The sequence below is a fragment of the Colletotrichum fioriniae genome (assembly GCF_027942845.1).
Source record: "Colletotrichum fioriniae strain IMI 355084 chromosome Unknown scaffold_4, whole genome shotgun sequence".
Lineage (NCBI taxonomy): Eukaryota > Fungi > Ascomycota > Sordariomycetes > Glomerellales > Glomerellaceae > Colletotrichum > Colletotrichum fioriniae.
This window is the reverse complement of record NW_027076840.1, coordinates 3,415,699-3,439,053: the sequence shown is the minus strand read 5'-3', so window position 1 is coordinate 3,439,053 and position 23,355 is coordinate 3,415,699. Positions and strand designations below refer to the sequence as shown.

The 23,355-nt window shown below is 54.2% G+C and overlaps 4 protein-coding genes across 4 annotated transcripts; all 4 read right to left on the bottom strand.

Moving 5' to 3' along the window:
* Positions 1–121: 121 nt before the first annotated feature.
* Positions 122–2,255, bottom strand: YND1 (Golgi apyrase; the record flags this gene model as incomplete). The annotated part of the gene is made up of 2 exons (XM_053196524.1): positions 122–2,172; positions 2,243–2,255. 2 exons carry the CDS (start codon positions 2,253–2,255, stop codon positions 122–124), a joined length of 2,064 nt encoding a protein of 687 aa, XP_053045925.1.
* Positions 2,256–6,032: 3,777 nt separating this feature from the next.
* N0V96_004750 (uncharacterized protein) lies at positions 6,033–7,457 on the bottom strand (the record flags this gene model as incomplete). The annotated part of the gene is made up of 6 exons (XM_065757205.1): positions 6,033–6,088; positions 6,391–6,414; positions 6,469–6,846; positions 6,908–7,029; positions 7,084–7,323; positions 7,381–7,457. The coding sequence occupies 6 exons, from the start codon at positions 7,455–7,457 to the stop codon at positions 6,033–6,035; spliced, it is 897 nt and encodes a 298-aa protein (XP_065614418.1).
* Positions 7,458–10,912: 3,455 nt separating this feature from the next.
* Positions 10,913–13,265, bottom strand: N0V96_004749 (uncharacterized protein; the record flags this gene model as incomplete). Its single annotated transcript, XM_065757204.1, has 3 exons — positions 10,913–12,995; positions 13,045–13,168; positions 13,217–13,265. The coding sequence occupies 3 exons, from the start codon at positions 13,263–13,265 to the stop codon at positions 10,913–10,915; spliced, it is 2,256 nt and encodes a 751-aa protein (XP_065614417.1).
* Positions 13,266–21,013: 7,748 nt separating this feature from the next.
* On the bottom strand, positions 21,014–22,850 carry N0V96_004748 (uncharacterized protein; the record flags this gene model as incomplete). The annotated part of the gene is made up of 4 exons (XM_065757203.1): positions 21,014–21,730; positions 21,784–22,356; positions 22,407–22,552; positions 22,658–22,850. 4 exons carry the CDS (start codon positions 22,848–22,850, stop codon positions 21,014–21,016), a joined length of 1,629 nt encoding a protein of 542 aa, XP_065614416.1.
* Positions 22,851–23,355: the final 505 nt, after the last annotated feature.

Sequence of the window (23,355 nt, the reverse complement as noted above, 5' to 3'; positions counted from 1 at the left end):
GAGGTAACGCCGTCTCCATAAGAATGAACAAGAAGAATAGAAAAACACGAGGTGAAATCCTCATCCACTCGCTAGCAGCCATGCATAATCTTACACTGCGTATAGCAGGCATCTCTGTCACTTAATCCTCATCCAAGGGCTTCATGAGCGGACTCTTCAGTCGTGTCGGACTACCAGCGCGACTGCGACGTCCTGCATTCACCAGACTCGGTACCAGTCTCTCTCTGCTCTCCGTTCTCACCGCCAAGCCACCACGGTCCATCGAAAAGGCTGGTCGAACGTCGTCAAATCGCTCAATGTTGAGCTTCGGGGTGGCAAGGCCGGAAGAATGGCCTGCCCTGGAGCCCTCGCTGCTGTCGGAGTGCTCGTTCTCATCAGAGTCGACAGAGCCTAGCTCGAACTGATCGGCATCGCCCTCTTCGAGAACTCGTTCGTAGGTTGCCGATGACCGTCCGAAAAGCTTGTTGGTGAATGAAAACCCTCGCCCGAACTTGCGAGGACTGCCCGGGCGTCTCGTTCCCCGAACGGCAGACGCAACCTTGCCGAACCATCGCGCTCGGCGGTCTCGCTTACGCAGGAAAAAGGCCAAGACAACCAAAACCAGGATGAAAGCCAGGACACCGGATCCAGATTTCGTCTTCGCCTTGTCCAGGAGCTCGTCGGCATCCCAGTCGTCATCGTCATCGTCACCTCCGATCGTTATGGGGGAGAACTTGGATCCTGCGGGCTCAAAGTCGGTCGCGCCGGCAACGTTGCTTCCGAAGCCAACCGGCTGGGCACTTCCTGCGGGAGGGACTTGGCCGGCTGCATACAGCACCATCTTGCCCAGGGTCCAGCTGACTTCAACGCCATCGATTTCGTTGACTGGCTGGAAGGGATCGACGAAACCCTTTTCCTTGGCTTCCTCCAGGGTTCCCTTTGTGACGTTGAGACCGGGCTGCGGCGTATGTTCGAGTCCCGGTCGCGGGATGCCGATTCCTTCGTAAAGAACATTGATGAGCCAGGACGCCTTGAAGCAGGCTTCCTGGGCGTTCTTTGCTTTCTGGGCAGAAGACTTCTTTCTCGCATCAATGCTGGACTCAATATCCACCCAGTTCTGCGTGCAAAAGTCCACCACGTTCTTCTGGTACGTTGCCAAGTCGTATGCCGTCTTGTGGCCCTTTCCGAATACTCCGTGGGTCGTGTGCCAAAACTCTGAGACACCTACAAAGTGATTCACGTCGAAATCAATGTTTGGTACGTGTTGGCCGTTGAGAAGGCAAGGCTCGTCTGTACACGGGGTATCCTTTCCGAGGAGAGGCTCGGTTTGGCGTAGGCATTCGTCAAATCGACCCGTGCCGAGTAGAGACAGTTCTTTGCCCACGGACTCGGCCTCGACAGGGTCGCCTTTGACGCTTGTTCGCAAGCCGGCCGGGAGACACGGATCCGGTAACTCGAGGTCGTTGGGCTTACCGTACTGTTCTTTGAGCTTGTCGATGTAACGCTCGCGGGCCTGGTTCGCGCCGTAGCCAAGCCAGGTGGCAGTGAAGACCCTGTGCTCAATGGTGCTGCCGTCCAGGGTGCGCAAGCGGACAAGCTTGAGATCGTCGGCATGTCTCTCAGCTTCTGTGCTGTTTGGTGCGAATGCAATCTGCGCCGAGGCACCTCCCATGTCTAGGAAGCCGTACGTGTGGTGGCCTTTACCGTGCGTGTGCTTGTCGGGGTGGTCAAAACCACCAAGCAAATAGTTTGTGGCGAGCCAGCCGTACAGACCCTCTGTCTCCCCAGAGATTACCTGAATATTGGTATTGCAGTCGGGTAGCGAGAATCGCGTATTTTGTTGTAGGTAGGAGCACATGTTGCGGAGAAGGGCCTTTTGTTGATGGTCGGGAAGGAGACGCATGCCCGCCGTGGCCATGAGGTAGACGGGCGTATCGGCAACCTTCTTATCGGGAACCTCCTTGAGGGCCAAGTTAATCAGGGACTCCAGGTGTCCATGGCCAATCTCTTCTGGCTTCTCGGCAAAGGAGGACACGCCGGGACGAATCTTCTCGCTCGTCTGCAGCTTGATCTTGGGCAGACTGTGGAGCTCTTCCACGGTGGCATGCTTTATGGCTTTGGCATGGTCTTTCCACTTGTAGACGTACAGACGTGTCCCTGAGGAACCAGCGTCAAAGATGATTCCATATCGCCCTGTTGGTGAGCACTTGAGTCAGCTGGTTGCACAGTATCTTGCGAGACGCGACACATTCAATGAGCGTACATTTTTTTCCCATGAGGAGCAGCTGGCGCAGTCAAGCTGCGGGTTCTTGTTGCAGGGTTGATGTAGGTCGGTTGTAGAAGGGGGGAGACGTGGCGGAATTATTGCATGGGCGAGGGGGCCGATGACAGAGGAAGCTATCGAGGTCGAATAAGCGTCGTGGTGGTACGGCGCCTCGAGACTCGTTCGTTTGATCGATTCGAGTCACTTGTTTGTTCTTTTGAGATTTGCTCCCTCGTGGATCAAGGTCGAAGAATTTCGAAAACGCCTACAACAAGGCTAGTCGCAATCGAGGATCGTCGTTTGTCGCGGCGAGGTGGGCAAAGATCGCGTGGAGGACGATAGGTGTGTCGGCGACGGGTTGGGTAAATTGAAAAACAATTGGGTAGTCGCAAATGTAGGGCGAAGCGGCAGAAAATTGATTTCAAAAGAGGTTTGTCGTCTAATATTGATTCAAGCGAGCGTCGGTCATCCTGGAGATTGGACAGGAGAGATTGGAGAACGAAGGTTGGCAATTGATTGCTCGATAGATTACCGGCGTCAGGGGAATAAACGGCCAAGGCTAATGGGAGGGACGGGGAGAGAAAAGAAGTCTGGAGACGTGGTTCTACTGCGTACATAGGACTCGGGGGTGGGACTCTGGAGTGGAGGGAGCTGATGGAGACGCAGACGCACTGGCGGTAGGTGAGTGGGTGAACAGACACAGGCAAACGGAGACGACGACGGGAGACGGAGACAGGGGGGTGTGGCTCGTGTTGGGGCCTGGGCTGGCACGCCTTGGTATAAGTTGGTCCCTCTGGGAATGGGATTACTGAGGTGACAGGGTGGCAGAATGACGGGACAGGGTTGCATTCAGCCAGAGCTTACGCACCCACGCACTGTAATGGAAGGTACCTTAGGTCGTTTTGTTATCTCATGTCTTATCGGCGAACAAAAAATTATGGACAACCAATGGCAGGCGGAGGCTAAAGCAAGTCTCCACACTGTGTCGAGCACTTGCTCAAGTACCTTGCCTATCTCGGAGGAGTAAGGTAAGGTAGCCAAGGTGCCTCAGTGCCTGCAAGCTGCGTACAGTACATACAGACTGCAGAGTAATTAGTGGCTGGCTACCCTTTTCACCACTACCTTAGTCCTGAGGTAAGGTGGTGAGGTGACGGGAGCTGTCTGGCTGTGTGTGTCTGCGCCGGTCTCGACTTCAAACGAGGGAGTGCGTAACCGTCTGATTGTTGGCCATGATTGGTGTCCTCGGGGGGAACGTGCCTTTTCCCCTCGACTGCCGGATACAGTCGCCCAGGACTACACAGTACCTACCTACAAGTACTGTCAGTGAAAGGTTAGACGGAAATGCTCTCGGGGGGTTCTGCATCTCGATGTACGGAATAGGTACCTTACTTGTGCGGTAACCACGGTGCCAACTGCCAAGGTGCCTTATCTTGCGCGTCCTCCCTTGATCATCGCCCAGAGCTGTATGCAGATACACTAGAGGTTTCTTACTGATGGGGACCATCAAATCGCGGGCCTTCGACTTTATCCCTCACTTCCTCCTCCCTCGACTCAAGGACCGTGCCGGCGCGTGCATCAACTAATGGAAGGAAAAGAAGCCTCGGAAGAATTGGGGGACCACACCAGCACCAAGCACTAAGGTAATCCAGCGCGGTGCGCCACTGTGCTGATGCAGGTGCAGGTGCAGTGTGAGGCCACAGGGCAATTGGCAATCGCCGGTCGGGGGTGCCGTGGTCCCTTACTCGCCATCGTCGCCTCCCTCTGGCCCGTGCACCGTGAGAATTCTTCGGATTGCTCACTGGGCTGGCTGGTGGGCCCACTGCCTAGCAGACATACACCCCTGTCGTCGGACTGCAGAACTTGGTTGGACCCCCTGACTTGGCGTGTCAGATTGGCCAGACGGGAATGCCACGGCGTGACTGCGGAGCACACTGTGCTCGCCGCGTACACTAAGGTACTTGTACGGACACTTCAAACCTTGGTTTGCGGAATTTGGAAAGCTCCTCCTTCTGCAACCGTCGTTCCCAGCGCCCCACGGTTCCAAACTCTATGCTTACCTCATCACATGTCCACCAAGTGCAAGAGATATATTTATCCCCCGCCACCAGTCTCGCTCGCTCCTCACTGTACCTACATTACCTACCTTTACCTCACCTAACTAGTCCTGTGAAGAAGTGGAGGTACCTCAAGGTATGCAGATGCAGGGCACAGTGCACCAGGACAGTGCCAAGGGATGCATGCAGGTCGTCACGCAACTAATAAACTAACCTGCCCACGGTTACAACGAGGATTGCCCCGGTCTGCTATCGCAACTTTGGCCCAAGGTAATTCCTTATTCTCTTCTCTTCTCTTTCTTTTCCCATCTTAGAATTGGTACACAATCTAATAATCCACATTGTCTGCGAAGTACGGATACACTCGCTGTAAATGTATGGCAACTTGTCTCTAAACCGCCGCCCGTGTGTCAAGTCGAGACTTTCTTCCTTCCTCCTGCCATTCGCTTTCTTTCTTATTCTTCTTGATTTCCCAAAGGATTGATCCATGAGCCCCCGAGTGTCCGTCCCCTAGAACAGTATGGCTCCGTACCAAGCACAATATTTTGGACAGACTATTCTTCTACTTTGGGTTGCATGAGGCTCTCCTCCAAGTCCAAGTCAAATACCGTATCACTTCTGCTTGCAAGGTGCAGCGCATCGACCCACCCCCGCTCCCAATGATATCACGCTGTGCTTAACCTCCCATCTTATAGCCTTCTTTCGTCTCATCATCCCGTCTGCTCTCCCAGCATCACCAACTGTCCTTGGATTTGTCCTCGTTCCCGCCCGCTTTGATATCTGAAACCACCGAGCGCCAATGTTGAGCACCAACGTCATACGCCATCGTCCGGGGCTGCAGCAAATGGCATCTGCCCTCCCGCCGCGCATCATCCTTCGCTTCCCTTCCCCCTCACACACTGTCAACGCTCGTCCTGCCTTTCACCTGTCCTCCAGATGGGATGACTCCCCAACGCCTCCCATTGCAATCCCAGCTTGCGCGTATCCTGTGGCCCGGATCCCAGCTCCGGGAGAACAGGCAACACGCTATAAACCAAGGCTGTTTGACTGCTGTTGATGTGCACCGGTGACGAAACTACTAGTCGAGGCTTCTTCTGTCTTCGTGCTTCCAGGCTGTGTCTCCTCCCTTTGCACTGTCGCCACCACTGCACCGATCGTTGCGCTGCTGCATGCAGCCATTCGCCGCCTAACATTTGGCTGTTTCTGCCGCTCTGGGCGCGAGGCCTGTTGAACTTTCGCAGCCTCTTCCGTTTCTTCGGCATAGTCTTGGGACTCTCTTGGCCAGTTTTGATGTAACGCTCTTCACCCACACGCGACAACAACGATGTTGAGCTGGATCTCTTGATAGACCTTGTTCGGCCGAATCGTGGCATAACAGCGTATCAAGTTCTCGTTGGCAGGCTTACCAAACTCAAATCGACTAAAGACAAGGCTGATGCGCGTATATCAACTACCAAGGGACTGCTAAATGCAAGACCGGTAACATTACGGCTCCTGATATAAGTCACATCTTCGTACCCAAAGGCTGTTGTTTCTTCTGCCACAACTCGTGGCCCATCCTCGAACAAGGTCCCGCCCTTGTTTCAAACTCTTGAACAAGAGTTTAGGTCAAAGAAAAATACGCGGGCCATCCTTCGTCTATATTCTTTCTGCGACTTCTCCATCCATTGTCCTCTCAAAACACGCGCCGCGTGAACAAAGGCGTCTGTTCTCGAAGAGGACGGTCATGACCTAGGTCACGGGTCCACCAAATGGCCGAATGCTGCGGGAGCAAGGCCTGGACGTTTGACTACTGTCCCAAATCGTTAGTGGCGATGCTCTAGAGGCCAAGGCCGGAAGAAATACCATAGGGATATGGCTCGGTGTCGTTGCGTCCTGTAGAGCCATAACTACCGTGACTAGTATGACCAGTCCGGATTCCGGAAGAGAGACCAACTCCAAGGCCCCGTCCACGCGAAATAGGCGGGTGTCTTGCAAGTGGGAGATTTCCCGAAGGACCGCGAGGCATTGGTGTTCCCGTACCCGTACCCAGCCCGGATGCAGTCGATAGCCCGAACCTCTCATGGCTGTCACTGCCATGTCCTCGGGGCGTACCTCGTGGGGTGCTCACGAAGCCGCCTGCACATTTGGTCAGTGTGCAGTTTCGTCGCATGTTAACAGTATCCGGCGTACCTTGCGCAGGTCCCGGTTTTGACCAAGCTCTGTCGTCCCGCAAGGGCGCAGAACCTCCTCCGCCAGTAAGGGGTCGTCGATGTCCCCTTTCCGGCCCGACGTAGGAATGCGCATCATTGTACGCAGACTGCGACTGCTGTTCGTAAATATTTTGCCTCGCTGCAGATTCAGGAAACTCGAAGGCCGGTAACTGTGTGCCATATTGGAGGTTGGAGTCAACCGCATCCGAGGCGGCAGCCTCCATCTGTCCCAACTCAGCTTTTCGCTTGACCTTGTCGTAGAGCTCCTGGACTTGTGTGAGCTTGCGACACTTGTCTTGATAGGAACGCCCAAGTTCCTCGTGTTTCCGTCGCATGTCGTCGTAGTCATCTGAAAGAGCTACTCAATATTAGCAAACTTGTCTGTGACCTTGGAGAGCGGCTACGCCGTTTTTTCGTACCTCGCATCTTTTCCTGGAGACCTGAAATGTCGGCATTCGCATCACCCACCGTCTTTTCGAACTTGACGTTCAGGGTTTTGAGCTTCTCCGTCAGTGTCTTCTCGAGATAGCGCTGGTATATACTGCGCTAGGTAAGTGGCCATTGCTGAAGGATATTTGGCAAGGGGTCAGCTCACACTTCTTGGGTTGTCTGGTAGGCCCAAAAGCTCAAGGCCCTACCTGCACATTCCATGATTATGTTGGGGCTTAGCCCGCTGAGAACGCTGGTTTTGTAGTCTTCGGTCAGGTTCAAGTTGGTCACCACGGCATCGTCTGGATTGTTGAGCTGGCATTCGCAAGCCGGGCACGACTTGCGGCGATCCCGAGCTTGGCCTGTCAAGCCATGGCGCTTAGAGCATTCTACACAGAATATGTGGCTACACGGGTTTGTTTAGCTCACGGCCTCTTGATTCTGCTGAGGACATCTTACTCACCTGCACGTGGTAACCAAGGCCTGGTCACTGAGCTCTTTTCGACACTTGAGAACGTTGCATTTGAGAGTATGCTCCATGGCGAGCGATGATGCTAGCCGTTGACTTCAAGGCAACTTGGAGGACATGCGATGTTCATGGAGCTCGATGCTGGTCTGGTTTTGGACGCCGTGATGTATCGAGTAGTTATTTCGAAGGCGATGCTTACCAACAAAAGTGTGTACGTTCGCAATTCGCTCGCAAAAGGCTGGTACTAGAGGCTCATGATCAATTGAATCTCGAATCTTTCTCGATAAGGAACTCCCCATAGGTGAAAGGCATCTGTAGTTCAAGGGCGTTCGAGAGAAGAACGGGGGCCATTGTTGCGGGTAAAGAATCCCATGGAGGCCGGACGTAGCCTTCTTGGTGTACTTTCCTCACCCAAGCTACTCAGGACACTGCGCTGATCTATGTTTCTCCGCGTGCGCAAACTACCTACCTTAATAGGTGAGATCCACCCTCATAATAAGTACCTTGAGGTGAGAAGGTTCCTACCACTTTGGGCTGGTAAGCAGCTGCCTCAGTCAAGGTACCCATCTTCATTTTGTGCAGGCACGTACCGAGTGCCTACCCTAAAGCATGGCCTTGTCAAGATGCTCCTGCCTCATCCTCCATCGAGGAAAGATCAGAAGATGCTTCATGGGCGTGATCCTCCCAATAGATGGGGGGACTTGGTGACACATTAAAATGAGATGCCTAGCTCAACGTCGCTTGAACTCACTTTACCTCACTACCTTATGCTCTCAACGAGATGGAAACAACGGCGCCTATGTCTTGGTTCTTAGCAAATATCGCTGCGAATGGGAGGCCGATGCTCTGGTTTTCGAAGCTGATGAAAGCTTCAAGAAAGTCGGCTGCCGGAGCCGGTGGGAGACCCAGCCCGACTGCACCGGAGTGGGGCGCATCCCAACGGCCCCCAATCCCCGCAGTGCGGTTCGTCTCGTCGCGGTCTATCGGCCGGGTTTGGGTGACCCACAGTTAACCGGCTCAGCGGGGCCGGCACTTTTCGCCGCTGTGGCCGTGTCGATGATGAGACATGCATGAAGCAGTGTCCTGCTTCGCTTTCTACTTCGTCTAACTACCGGCAGCTCAGCGGCCCCCAAAAAGTTTCAACAATACTTCGAGGGGTCCGAGGGAACAAGATTGAGCCTCGGTATTTTTTTCGCAAATTCCAACCACAGCTTGACCCGGTGGTCGCATCGCCTGCTGGAGGCATGACTCGTATGCCTCGTCGCATCCCATCGACCGAGGCTATTGGCACGCCGGTGCCATCGGGAAAATAGGCCCGGTGTCAAGAGATGGGCAAAGCCTTATTCGTGGTGGGATGGCCGAGTCACATCGTGTCCTAGCGCCTTAGCATAAGTCTCTCGGCTCAATTGGCAAAGAACACTAGTCACTGGGAGTCTAGAATCCAGAAGAAGGCAACATCCTGGCCTACCATGTACCACCGCAACCCTTGTGTATAGTCTTCAAGTAATAGCACACAAACGCTACAGAAACGAGAGTCGCGGCAACTAGACTCAGAGTGCAATGTCAAGTGTCATTGTGTACGACCTCAAGATACGGAGTATTTCTTGATGAATTGCTGTGGAGTAGTGTTAAAGAATGACTGGGTTCGGCATCTGTTATGACGGGCGTCGGGCATCTTTCTCGACGCCACGCACCCGCAGAAGCCCCTTGTTAAGTACTTCAACCTATAACGAGACTCATTTGAGCAAAAAAAAGAAAAAGGCCGTACAGCGACTATCGCGTCTGAGCATCATTGAGCTCGACGGCCCCCTTCCCAGTGAGTTGTTCCTGGCATTCTCTAGCAAACAAGACATTTGCTTCAAGCATCGTGTAGATGCACGTATTCACGTCTCTACCCGTGCCTAATAGTGAGACATGGCTAGTCCTCAAAAAAAGAATAGGGGCAATGCTCCTCGCGCACTATAAGGCTCTTCACGTTCTTCACGTTGGAAATGCCCTCCCAGTAGCGTGGCATCTCGCTAAATACCCAATACTGTCTCGTTTCCCCTGGACAGACGATGAGCACCGTGGCGGTCAGGGTCTCTGCCGATCGTCTGAACTGCCAAAATACCGTAGAATCGTTGTGTGGCGTAGCAGGCAAGGTACGGCGAGGAATACACTAAAAGAAAGAGAGAGACATGTGAGGCGCCAGAGGGTAGGGGGAAGGGGCGGCAGAGAAGTCAGAAGAACCAGGACTAGAACAAGGATCATGGGATGATTCTAGATGTGTGGGGTGCGTGGCGTCTATGAGGGGGGAGTACAGAACAGGGGTAGCACTGCTCTCTGCGGGCCGACATCCCAGAGAGCCCATCCTTGACACCTCCACCAACACATTTACCCGCCCAATCGCAACTCGGGTCCTCTCGGATTTCTGCGCGTTCATCCTAGCCTGGTTTACCTTACCTCGGACCATGGAAACCTCGCTCAACCTCAATCTCTCCAGCTCTAACCTCTACCTGAACCCAAGCTTCTCTTTGGGGAATGGGGAGCATGACGCTAAGAGAAACGGTCACCTTTGACGAACCATCCTGCCCCGATCCGACCACTCACCTCCCAGCGAGCCTCGTCCCGGCCGACGCCATGGCATGATCGTCCGCTCTCCCGATCGCGACGTTATGCTTGAAGTGAATAACAAAAGGCCCCCCTCCCCCCCGATGTGCCTTGTAATATTTGTGCAACCCGAGGTAAGGTACACTTGCGCTATGTGTTGTTCAGGGGGTAGGTGAAGCTCCTGCTGTTCGTCTGCAGACTTACAATTCGCTGATACTTTTGAGCATACCGTCATATGGAACAACCTCCCGCTTCTCAAGGACGGAGAGGTGAAATAGCGTTCCATGACTTCGCGGTACATAAGACCCTGCACACCACTCGCATCCAAGGCCTCTTTAAAGTCATGTGCCTGCCATGGCCGCAGCAAGACGTAAAGTTATGCGGCCAAGCAGGGACTCATTAGGATCGTAGGACCGACCGACGATACCCAATTTCGCCTTGCCGGCAGTCCAGAGTAGCTCCTTGCATGGCAAAAACACACGTGGCCAATGTCATCGTTGCCAACGGCAGGCGGGCGGGCGAGCCCGGGGTTAGATTGAGCTTCAGGCTGTCTCTCGTCACAATTTGTCTTCTTTCTTTCTGGGGTCTCATTTGATTGCAGGTCATACGTAAAATCGTCAGCGTCATTTCGGGGCGTTTCCAATAATCTTCGCCGCCATCATGTCCCGTTTTCCATGCCTTCAGGCGCGCCCGCCACCCTCCCCTTTCCTTCCTTTTTTGCCCCGTCAGCGTGACTGGCGTACGTTCCAAGAAACTCCGAGCACGGTTTGGCTCACCCCTTAGGACATGCGAGCTTATGTACAGCATCTCTGGCTTCGGCTATAATGCCCTCTGCCAAGTGTCCTAATCCCAGCAACAGGATCCAAGTATGTACCAGAAAAGAGAGAAGATATGTGCCAGAAAAACAAAGCCAGAACAAAATCCCCAACGTGACACATCAGTGGACAAAGAAGCCGCCCTCCATGCCTGCTACCTGGCTGCCCATCATACCATAGTCCATGTGCATCATATGCTCGTTGACGTTGTACGGGGAAAAGTCAACGGCCTGGTCAGGACCCTGGCCCCAATACATGCCGTCCATATCCCATAGTCCGTGCTGATCGAGCATGCCCATCATGCCCATCCCTTCCGGCTCCAGGCCGATGGGTGACATGTGCAGCTCCGCCTCCGCCATCAGCATCCCTTGCTCCCCCGTCAACCCTTGCAGAGGGCTCTCTGACCGCATCGACGGCTGTCGAGAGGCTTCGTACATTCGCCACACGACCTCTCGGCTACGCTTCGCCGCCAATGACCAGTCCTCCATGGCCTCCAGCAAGTCGAGGATCGTCTCGATCTGCTGGTGCCAGTCGGCCACGCGCGGACTATTCCATTCCCAGAACGTGCTGACCAGCGGGATCATGGCCGCCTGGTAGAGGAACCACACAGCGTTCCATCCAGACATTTGGTTGCGAGTCCATTCCCGGGCAATGTCCTCAATGGTCTGCTTCGCGAGCTCGCGGCACGTCTCAATGGCCGCGACGTCCTGCTCGGCCACGTGAGACAGCGAGCCGTTGCTAGCCAGGCTCAGGAGTACGGGTCGGTGTAGGAGCATCCGCAGGTTCTGGTATCGCCACTTCATGATGCAACGGGCAATGTACAACGGCTCCGCGCAGGGGTCCGTCGTCCTCAGGAGCCACGGTAGACTGCTGTACCAGTTGACCAGCTGCCCGTCGAGGTTGCAGCGGTCATCTGCGCGGAGGAGGGGCGAAATGGCCAACAGGTCCTGGATCTGCGTGGCAATCTTGCAGAACTTGATGTTCTCGATGAGGGGCAAGATGCCGGCGTGCTGCGCAGAGTCCCGGCCCTGGTTGATTCCAAACTCTGGCGGCCGGATGTTAATGGCAGGGCCCCATCGGCCGAATGAGGGTCGTCCCATGGTTGTTGTTGCCCATGTGTCGAGGCAGAAGAGACTCCACCACGTACGGCGTCGGGTCTCGGCGGCGGCAATGTCGCTCGACCCTTGCGCCAGGCTCTCTCTGTGAAGACCGAGGGCGCTCGCCATTCTAATGGCCGCGCCGAGGACGGCGTTGGCCATGTTGGGTCTATTGATGTAGTGCAGATAGTACCCTCCAATCAGCGCGAGGGCCTGCACCATCTCGATATGGCTACTGCCAAAGGCGTCCATGGGCAGATGCTCCATGGCCCTGTTATAGTAGTTGATGTGGTTGTAATCGTCCGACTTCATGGCGACGATGCTGCCCATGGCAAAAACCATGTTCAGCAATGCTAGCCAGGGGGCATCGAAACGCTGGCCTTCCAGATAGTCGGCTCGGAAAGCGGCCTCGTCCAGCATGGGAACGAAGACGTGAATGCGCTTGAAGTAAGCGTCAATGAGCGTCTGACCCTTCCATGACCACGGGATGCGCTGGGTATCCTTGGGCACAGCGCTTCTTTGTCGCATGGAGGGGAAGCTGTGTGTGACCTCGGCGCTTTGGAGCGGCGTGGTGAGCGCGTTGCGGAGTGCTGGCTGAACCTTCATGAGGCACATGAGCGCTGCTTTGATCGAAGAGGCGCCAAGATATGATGATTGCCGGTCCACGGACAGCGAGAGGGCGTTCACATCGTCGGCCTCAATGGGGATGGGATCGCGCACGCGGCGTTCTTCGTCCCACTCGGTGTCCCGGCCAGGCATGAGCTCGAGGCTTGAGAAGCCCCGCTCGGAGCCGGAGCAAACCGGGGAGTCCAGTTCCTGTGAGAGGGGGGAGGTGTTGAGAGGCGGTGAAGGGAGCGCAGTTGGCGTGTCCAGAACCGGGTGTTCGAGAAGGCCGAGGAGGTCGTGGCGCGATAATGGAAGCAGCGATTGTACGTCCTGATGAGGGAAGAGGCGCTTGAGAACAGAGCGGCATTCCTCGAGAGACTGCGAGAGTGCCTCGAGCGTCTTGCGAGAAGGGATGACGCGCTGTCTGTGCTTGTCATAGAAGCAGCGCTTGGGAGCTCGGCTTGAGAGACATTGGCCGCATGGTTGTTGGCCATCACAGCGGCTGTCAAGATTAGATGGCATCGGGTTAAGAGAGACCGAGCGGAACATACATTTTTCGCCTCTTGCACTCGGCGCAAGCATGTGGCGTAGTGATTCTCTTGGAACCTGACGAGCTTGTCGATTTGCCGCTTTCCTGCGACTCTGACGTCTGCTTCCGTGGCGTCACGCCCTGGACTGAGTAGTGTGAGTTGGAGGAGACAATCACAGCTCAAGGAGACTCACAGGTGTGAAACATTCCACCCTGAGCGGGTACTGAGATGGACGGAGCCATATTCGTGGTTGCCGAAAAGATGGAGTTGCTCTGGCCGATGAGGAGCTGAGATGAATTGCAAAAGCCTCGGGTAATTCTGTGAAGAGGCGATGAGATGATCAAAAGATCTATCTTTGTCTTTGCGGGAAATCCGGACGCACAGATCAGTTCGTCAACAAGGTTGGCGCAGACGTAGACATTATATACAAACTGGAAGGAGGAGTTGTTGAGCAGAGTCAAAATGAAGTACCCTCCTGAGCACGGCAACCATTCGAGAGACCCGGCGCGGCAACATTGGGTGTGGGGAAAAGCAGCATGGGTCTCGAAGGTGCACTGAATGAGAGGGAAAAGAGGCGATGGAACCTCAATGCCGTGTCGGCTACGTGAAGCAAGATGGACAGGCAACTGAGCTTAGGGTTGGCCGGCCGGAACCAAAGCAGGCTAGATGGCCAAGCAAGTGACTGCGGGCTCACAATGGAGGGGGGCTTGATCCAGATTCAAAGAGTCTCTGGTCCACAGCAAGGTAACATCTGTAGAATGTCGATTGCATACGGATATGTTCACGGTATGTGAAAGAGGCGGCTGGCGGGCTGTTTCTTGTGAGAGAGAGGGAGGCAGAGGGCAGAATGAGCTAGGACGAGGGGAACCGAGAGAAGTGGATTCAGAGTACAAACATGGGCGCGTTGGAGCCTTGGAGGCGACGAGCCGAAGAGGTGGTCAAAGTCAAACCTGCGAGGTTCAGCGTGGAGCCGTAGACTCACACCTAGTGCCAGGAACGCTGACCGGGGTTTCTTCTCCCAGAATCCCTGAAGGAGGGGCGTGGACGGATCATGAGAGTGAAAGGGACCGTGACAGGTCCAAATCCCGGAGGGGCGGGAACAATACCTAGGCACGCTAGATACTACAATATCAGACCAAAAGACGAGATACGGCAACTCGCTGGTCTGAGTGAGGCATTGCGCTGAGTGGTGGACCTGGCCTCACAGAGACTCGAGTGAGACGGCAAGATGGGAAGACCTCGTGGCCGTGTCTTGGACTCCAGGGGCTTAATGATCGGGGCCAAGGCCACTACCGAGGTGGCCGACACAAGCACATAGGCACCGCAGAACAGAGAGTTCAGATGGTGGGAAGGTGTAAAAGCAATGCAGTTCAGTGTTGGTATAATGCTATATCTGTGGTTTGGAGGAGTCAACGGTAGGGAAGATGGGAAGAAGCGGAGGACGAAGCGAAAAACACACCCCCTTGGATATCGAGGCGATCTGTGATTGGGGCAGAAAATCTGGAGAGTGTGGAGGAGGATGAGGAGGAGTAGGAGGGATGACAGGTTTGTGTTACTGTGGCTGGTGAAAGATGGGTTGGGTGGGAAAATGCAAGTTTGCTAGATACACTACAGTAACGCCAACGACACAGCTCAGGTGACACGGCACGATGGGCTAATGTACGGACGAAAAAATATGGGGATTGGGGTAAGGTTGCAGTGCGCAAGTGGCTCTAAACCTCGTTGTGAGGAGATTTGCGAGAATGAGAGCGAAAAAGTCGCAGGAGGGATGGGTGGACACGGTTGGTGATGTTGTTGTTGTTGTTCTTGTCCGGACCGATGGGCAAATTCTTAAATTAATCAACAGGCAAAGTTTGGCGGTTGGGGGAGGGCGAGCAATGTGAGTGAGTGAGTGAACGAGTGAGTAAACGAGTGAGTGAGTAAGGGTGACGGGGTAGTGCACACTTGAAGGTGAGTGGTGAGTGGTCTGGGGCGGGGAAACCGGCGATGGAAGGGCGGGGGGGACGTCGGGTCAAAGTGGGGTAGGGCACCGGGTTACGGATGGGACAGACCACTCAGAGGACAGAACGAAAGACGGGACAACTTGGAGATGGGAAAGTACCGCTCGCAACCGTGATTACCTACTGCGCGTGTCCACCACCCGATATGATCAATTTACCCTCGGTACCTCTTTCCTTCTGGGCCTTAGACATTGCTACTCAGTACCTGCCTACGGAGCACTCAAAGACCAAAGTACTGCCAGACCAAGGCGTGCAATAAAAAAACCTCCACCATGTAGGCAACATCGCATCGCATCGCATCGCATCACATCACATCTGGCATCTGAACGGTTACTGGGATCCTCATTCGTTCTCAGACATAGTTCCTGGTACCTTGATCCACGGTCAGGTGCTTATTGCAAGTGGCAATGGCTTCCACGTCGGACGGCAAGCGGGTGAAGTAGTGTTTAGGTTGAAGTGCCCAGTGACAGCCGTCAGCCACTGACTGGTGGGGAATCTCAATCGGGCGGGGCCGAACCCCTGGCGGGTGAAGCTAAAGTTATTGCTTTTCTTTCGGGTGCCCACGATGCCTTCCATTACCTTAGCAGTGCCACGAGTGCTTAAGTAAGGAACATATAGGCACGGACCATTCACTCCAACTTTCTTTTTCCTTCTCGAATTCTTGACGGGTGCGACCGTCGACGTGAACGAGGTACCTAGGAAAGCAGTTCCCCCTTTCGTATCGAAAGAGGCATGTTCTATATGCTTACCTAAGGTAGCACCAGCCACACCGGCAATATGTAATCCCGCGTCAGCCACGGGCATTTACACCTCATTTCATCGACGACAATAACCACGGCCTAGGATTCCTACCAGCGCGCTATTATCCGTACCGCCCTACCCGAACCCGAAGCTCTTACTCTCGCCCGAGCCTCTCTTCCCTTTCTTTTTGAGCCTTTCAGGTCTTCCGTCTCCGTCTTCGCGCATATCCGCAGCCGTCCTGAACATGTGGAGCAAGATCCATACGCGCATCACACACCAAGTCTTTTAGCGTGTGTCTTTGGGCTCCATCGTCTGCTCTATTTCTCTCCATTCTCTCCATTCTCTCCATTCTCTCCATCTTGACATCTGGTCGCCATGAGCTTCCTCCCATACACTAGACTGGGTGCCAGGCTAATTCGCCTGGAGGCGTATGGGGAAGAAAGGAGGTGTGGACGAAATAAACAGGGCGGTACCACCGCCGATCCAGGGTATCCATACACCTTCTTTCCATAGCCCCTCCCCCTCCCCCTTCCCTGCTTCTCCAAGCTGTCCCCGCATCCTTGTTAAAGAAGACGGCCTCCAATTTGTGAGGGGACAAATTTCTTTGACATCTGACTCTTTTTTCCCATGTACAGACGAGACGACACCTTCTCGGCCTCATGCGGCAGCCCGCCAGCAGTTCGATATGGTTGATCAATTCATGTCTTACACCTCTCCTCTGTCCTGATCCGGTCTTCTCTAACTGGCGGACCGGCTCATTGCATCTCACTTCGGCCGGCTTGCTTACCATCCATCTCCCATCGGCCCATCAGGGGGATATTATTTTCTTAACCGAACGAAAACCAGGGAAATGATGAACGGCTCGCCGGATTCTGAGAGGCTGTCTCGTTGTTTCATCTTAAATCTCGTCATGGGAAGCCGCACTGGAGGACCCGAAGGCGAGCAAACTCGCGGCAAGGGACGTGAAGCTATTTAGAAGTCATAGCAGCGTTCAAGTAAGTCTCAGTGGACTTGGTTCCATTACACTCCAGCCGGGAGACCTTATTTCTGCCCGGCTTCGATCCCGAAAGCTTTCGGCTGTTTCAAAGCACTTCCCGCCGGCATGTGCCGCCCATCGTGGGTCTCAACTTTGGCTTCATCGATCCAGAACGACCGGCCCTACCGACGGATACCTCTAAGAGGAGCGCCAGACGGACGAGGCGGCTCAGTCACACATCCATCACAACCCATGTCACACCAGCATGCGCTTATTCCTCTTCTTTACTTCGTCCCTCTGCTTTTTGGAGTACTCGAATCTGCCGCCCGTCCCATATAGCCCCATAATCACTCCTACCCTCCCCACACCCCTTTGCATTACAAGTTTGGTTCCTCCAACCACGTTGTCTTCTCTACCGTCTCGACCTTTCCTCCCTTGGTCTCTATTCCGGCTGGCCTCCATCATTACTGGGTATGTATTAGAGTCTCGCGTGCGCGACCTGGACGGGACGACTGTACCTGGAGAGCCTGCACTAATCAACAACGGCGAGGCACATCAGGTGAACAGCCTTCCACGCAATGACACGCCTTGCTGAGCAGTTGTGCCTGGCACCTCTCCCGACGAACCGTTCCCATGTCCCCTGCGTATTGTCTGCCGCCCGTCATCCGTTAAAGGAGCAGATTTGCCTAAAGTAAGGGACGCCCCTCCAACTGCGAAAAGCCACACTAATGCATCTAGGTCTTTACGGACCCAAAGAACGACAGACGGCTCACTGAGAGACTTCCTGGTCTTGCCACCTTCACGTCTGTCTCTCGGCCTTGGTGTCTCAATATTCTGCTGACGCACCGCACTGAAGACCCGGTCCTGTGGCGATGACCGCTCATGTGCTTGTCAAGACTTAACCTTTACTTCACGGTTGGCCCCATGCAATCAATGCATCTGCCCTTATTGGGTATTCGATACCCCACAACATTGCCTCCCTCCTTCATCGACCAAGCGTGACTAGAGCTCTAAATCGCATCGACTAAGGTGTGGTATGCTCGATCCGGTCAGCCGACAGCGCCTTACTCTTAGGCGCCCTTCCTCACTGGCCTGGAGCGGGTGCCTGCTCCCGCGTACCGTTGGGTTTTCAGGAAAAGACAGACATCTCCCTCTTATGCCGCCTACACGCGTCACTGCAGGGAACAATGGCCTCCCGGACAGCTTGAGATGAAACATTGTCTTTCGCTAATCTGCCTGGCCACGGCATATGCTGGCTTGTGGAATAAATCCTTCTACGAATTGCCATGTGCCTTTGAGCGTGCCGACGCGGTACTCTGAGCCAGTGGTTACACTACAGGCTGAGATATGTTTTGGCATCACAAGCCACCACAAATTATGGTCTTTGGCCACGTCGATCAACGAGACGGCATCGTTTTCGCAGTCACAAACCACCAGGCACTCCTGCAGTAGCTTGTCCATGGTCTGCAGAGGATGATCTCCAAGGTTCCTGGAGGTACGGTTCCCCAGATTCAGGATTGTGCAATAGCAGAAAATATCGGACCCGGCGAACCGTCTAGACTGGTCGTCTCCTGTCTAGCCGCGCTTCTCCTGCGGGGATCTTTGAGTCACGGGTTGTGGAGGTAGGGGGTGCGTATGTTTGCATGAAGCATGGTTGGCCTTCCAGTAGCGGCTTGTGTCCGGTACTGACTGAAGCTTGCAACTCTTCGAGCCGGAAGTCGACCGGGGCAGTATAACCGTGATTTACACAGCCATATTATTCCGCGAGGCCGGTCCCAGAGTATGATCAATTCGCGAGTCATCGCACTGACAAGGGCCTCTCTGATATCCGTAAGGACGCCTGCGGGATACACTCGGGAATGGTCACGAAGACTGCGAAATGCCGCATGGACGCTCTCGAGTATGCGTTTTCGAGGCTCATACATGCCATTCAAACTGGCTTCCGAGAGAGTCCTGCCAAGCTTACTATGTTCCCCGGCATAACAATTCGGACCGCCACCTTTATCGACACGTGTTTAATCTCATCGACGCATCTGGCTCGGCTGCGCGACGGCTACGCCCGAGAGACAGGGAAAGTCGTCGAGTGACGGCTCTGTCTGACGGGCAACGAACCCGTTTACGGGCCAGCCCGCACAGGCACGGCTGTGCCTTTCTCTACCCGTCGCCTCGAGAGGGCTTCCGGGTCAATCCAGGCCCCGTTCGTCCATTTGATGAGCAAGGAAGAATGAGTCTGGGGCATTTTGCTTTGGAGCAAACGTCATACATTCTGACGAGTCTTGTCATTTCTTTCACCGGCCCTTGTTTTCCAAGTCAATATTCCACTGCTCGATCTTGGACTCTCCAACCGCACTACGGGATCGCAGCAACACAGGTAGCACTACATCGAAGAAGAAGTCGGTACTGTTGCTCCATCACTCGTGCTAGACGATATAGCCGCCGTCCAAAGACTTTTTGTCGGTTACGTCCTGCGCAGTCCATGCACCCTGACCCATCTTGGACGCGCATCCTGAGAAGAGTCTCTCCTTGACCGCCATGACAGTTGCTTGAAGGAGGCATGCGGCTTGCAAACCGTCTCGAGATACATCGCCCAGCCCAGGAGGCACGCATCGCATCATACGGCAGCCCACTTTGACACTTGCTCGGGCAGCTCGCCGCACGTATCCGACCCTACCGCCCACCGCCCACCGCCGGTACAAACTGCTAGGCAAGCCGGACGAACCTGCAGAGGATCGTGAAGTTGATGGGTGTCTGCTGACACGGGTCAGACGCACACACACACACACACCCATCTACACCCTCCTATTCCCGCCGGTGGCTTGCGCATTGCTTATGGATTGTACTAGACAGTGAAGAACTGTCAGATAGACATTTCGTTAGTTCGTGCCTTTCCAAGGTCTTGGAGGCAGTCTTTTCGGAAAACCAGCCGAAAACTTGGTGATAGGCTGACCATCACGCCCAGATCCTGTACCAATACCAAGACCTCGCTTTCTAAGCTGTCGCTAATCGGATTACTGTCCCGTCCGGAGCCGCCCTCGTTCATATTCCAATTCTGGACATCCGGCTTCAAAGTCGGATTGTTCCTGATACCCTTTGCGGTTTTCTGTCCTCGACCTTCCGAGTCTTTTTTTTGTTGTTGTTAACTTGTTTGACGTTGTTTTATTCCCTCAGTCGCGCAGTACGTTACATTGTTTCTGTATGAATAAGACCACAATAACCGGGCGGCTCCGCTGTTATATGCCGTCGTTTGAGTCAGGGAAGAATCTTCAACCCGGCATTCCTCACTTATCAGTTTCTTTTTAATAAGGAAATTTCAAAAGGTTTGGGGGCCGTTGAAGAATTATATCCCATATCCCACCGGAATGATCTGAGAAGCAAAGAATCCTTATCTCTCCGAAATCGTCCGAGTTCTTGGCATGCATTTTCAATGTTTTCTAGGTCGTACTCTCTGTAAAGATCAGACGATGCCTATTCACCGTGGATACTTTTGCCCACAACCCGGGAGTTTCATTGTTGGGACCTGACATTACGGCAAGACTGACAGATCACTCATCATTTGCATATGTACGGTCAAGACTTAATAATTGGCGGTGAATAAGGTCTTCGAAGATCGTGAAGCCGATAAGAATCATATCATGAGGCATAGCAGGTGGACTCCTCCAGGTTGCCATCGTCAGCCTCCGTCATGTCCATCTGCTTCAGAGCGGTTCCGCATACCCCTGGCCGCATTGCCATTCATCCACATCCCAAGTAAGGTAGCTGTAAGGGACTGCGGTCCGACGTGATCTCCGCCCAGACAACCACACACCCGTCCGACAGGGTTCAGTGAGGGTTAAAGTGGCGTCCTTGCCCACCCCGGCACTGCAAATCAGTTTGCTGCGGCGCTAGAGTTGCAACCACACCCTTCCCCCAAACAGATTGCCATCCCAGAAACCATCTTCATGTCTCCCAGCTCTGGGTACCACTACCACCGCTACCCCGTTTGACCTTTCTCCAAGATTGGAAAACAATCTATTCTTCCGGGATCTGCGACTTCAATGCCGGACGGTTCCCCCTTGGGATTCTCCAGGGTCACGGTGCGTACCATCGTCCTCCCCTCATCTCTCCGCCCAGGAGGAGCCACTCCCAACTTTACACCAACCACGCTGGCTGAACAGAGCATCGTCAGCTTCCCCGCACGCCTTGCTCTTGTATGGTCCATGGTCCATGGACGGCCGTTCTGATGAAAGCTAGGGGGTTACCACGAGCGGCCGGATTGGAAAGAATTTCCGACCCCCTAAAGACGAAGAATTTGGCACCGGCTTGTAATGCCGTCGAATATGCATGTGTTCTCGATGGGTACGTATTGGTTCGTGATGATTTTGATCGTCTCCTGAGCCACCATACCGCCTGTCACGGCGGAAACGTTGTGCAGCTCTCCACCGCCAGATCTGGCTACCTCTTGCGCCGCCTGCGCGAGCCGCTCGTTGTCGCTCCAGTCCGGAAGCAGCGTCTTGATCTTGTCCAAAATCTCATCCGAAGATGCCGTGGGTGTGTGTGACGTGGACTGGAGGGCGAGATAAATTGGGAGCAGCGACAGTGGCACCACGCCCTCCTTGGCCATCTCGTCGTTGGCAAACTCCTGCGCTGTAAATGCAATGTGTGAGCACCGGCTGTGACAATCCTCGTGGAGATGTTCCTTACCTGCTATGCTGCGCAGTTGTTCGGGCCCGCCAGTTGTAGGGACGACCAGCTTGATAAAGGCCGCATTCTTGCAGAACAGGTCGACCTCGGCTACGTCGACGCCCTCGCCACCGACTTTCTGACGGACCGATTCAAGCACCTCGGCTGCATCTTTGCGAGCCTTGGCCTTGTAGATGTTCTGAAGCTCAATGTACACGCTAGATTGGGCCTTCATGTCTGGGAGGCCGCCCGGGAGTGGTAAACAGCCGTGCTTCTCATAAAAGTCACGGATCGCTCCTGCGATGATCCAGAAGCTAGATGTGGTTTCATTCTGCAGAGTTGTTAGGTGGGTTGGCTTCTTTGGGTAATACGGCGGGCACTCACCTCGTCATTATGCTTATACTCAAAGACCTCCTTGACGGCAGAAGGGAGTGATGGTGGCGAAATGGTCTTCAACACGGCAGCTACAGCCTCATCAAAGTTTTCCTCGCCTCCTTCGGGGCTATCCGTTCTCGTAGCAGCGGCCACCATTTTGCGTAATTCGACTTTGTCTTTGTAGTTGCTCGGGGCCTTGGTATCGTGAGATGACTTCCATTCCTTTAGGTAGTGTAGGAGAATAACAACGAAGGGCAGGTGGCCGTGCTCATGGTTATCGAGACTGTCAATGTCTTTCGTCAGGCTGTCGGCAAAAGCCTCTAACTCTTCCCACGGGGTCAAGAGCCGCAAGTCCGTGATGGCTGTGACGTCCGGATGGGTGTCGACGATGGGGTAAATGCCTGGGAGATGAGTACTGAAGTAGGAGTAGAAACCCGCAGAGTGTATCGCAATCAATGGCGTCTTGTGCTCTCGGCTGTAAGACTCGAGTACGGTAAGGTCTTCCGGTTTCATGGGAAGTGTGTACAAGATGATGGTGAAGGGGGCTGAGGTTTTCAAAAGCTGCTGGAGACCCGTGTTTTCCTGCCACTATGTTAGTCTTATGACACAGAATCATGATTCAACTGCCTCACCGATTTCTTAGGATACCAATCACCCTGAACCTCAGGATTGAGCTCTAGCAGTAGCTCAGTACAGCTCTGGGCCCTGGACTTGCCGAGATGGGACTCGTCCAGGAAGAAGTTGACACCAAGATCAGCCTCGTTCACGACAGCGTCATCTGCAATCGTGAAATTTCCAATCCCTAAGGACATTAGTTTTTGATAACGAGGATATCAACAGCAATGCTGATTCAGAGTCAGCATATAAGCTGCCGGTTTCATACCTGGAAGTACGAGATTCTTTAGTGTCTCAATACCGACGGTGCCCGTGCCGGAATTCACGAGCAGGATATTGGCAGACTCCAGAGCAGCTTGCCCACTCGCAGCCCAAAGCCTGAGTTGGCGGTCATATTTCTTTTCCTTTTCCGATGGCACGGCGAGGGCTGGAGGTGCCTGGTCGGCTATGATGTCTGTCATGGTTGAAGCGGTCGAACAGAAACCGGACGGGGGTGTGTCAAGTATTGAATACGAGGAGGTTTTCCTTTCTTCGATGAGATCCAGGGACAGTCCGAGCCTCGATATGGTGAGGGTTCGATAAGTCAATGCGATGGTAAGTCGGCCTTGACTGACGATGGCGACAGAACCTGGGCACTGTGGTGGGTTGGATGTGGGACTGTCGTTGTCAGCGCCTTTTTGACCGTTTGAAGGTGCCTGGGCTGAGTGTCGTCAACGACGAGGTGGCACCAAAGCATAGTACCAAGGTTCTTCGCACGGTGAGGAGTGAGACCATGAATGAGGTAAGCAGATGTTGACTTATTAATATACCGCTGGTTACCTAAGGACGCACGTGGGAGGGCGGGTCGCCGTCCGGCCCGGGAAAGGACTGGATTGGTACCCGTACGGCCGTGGGGTCTTACCTTCCGGACGACGCCCCACAATTGCGATCCATTTCCGCTTTCTTTTTCCCTCAGACATTCTGAAA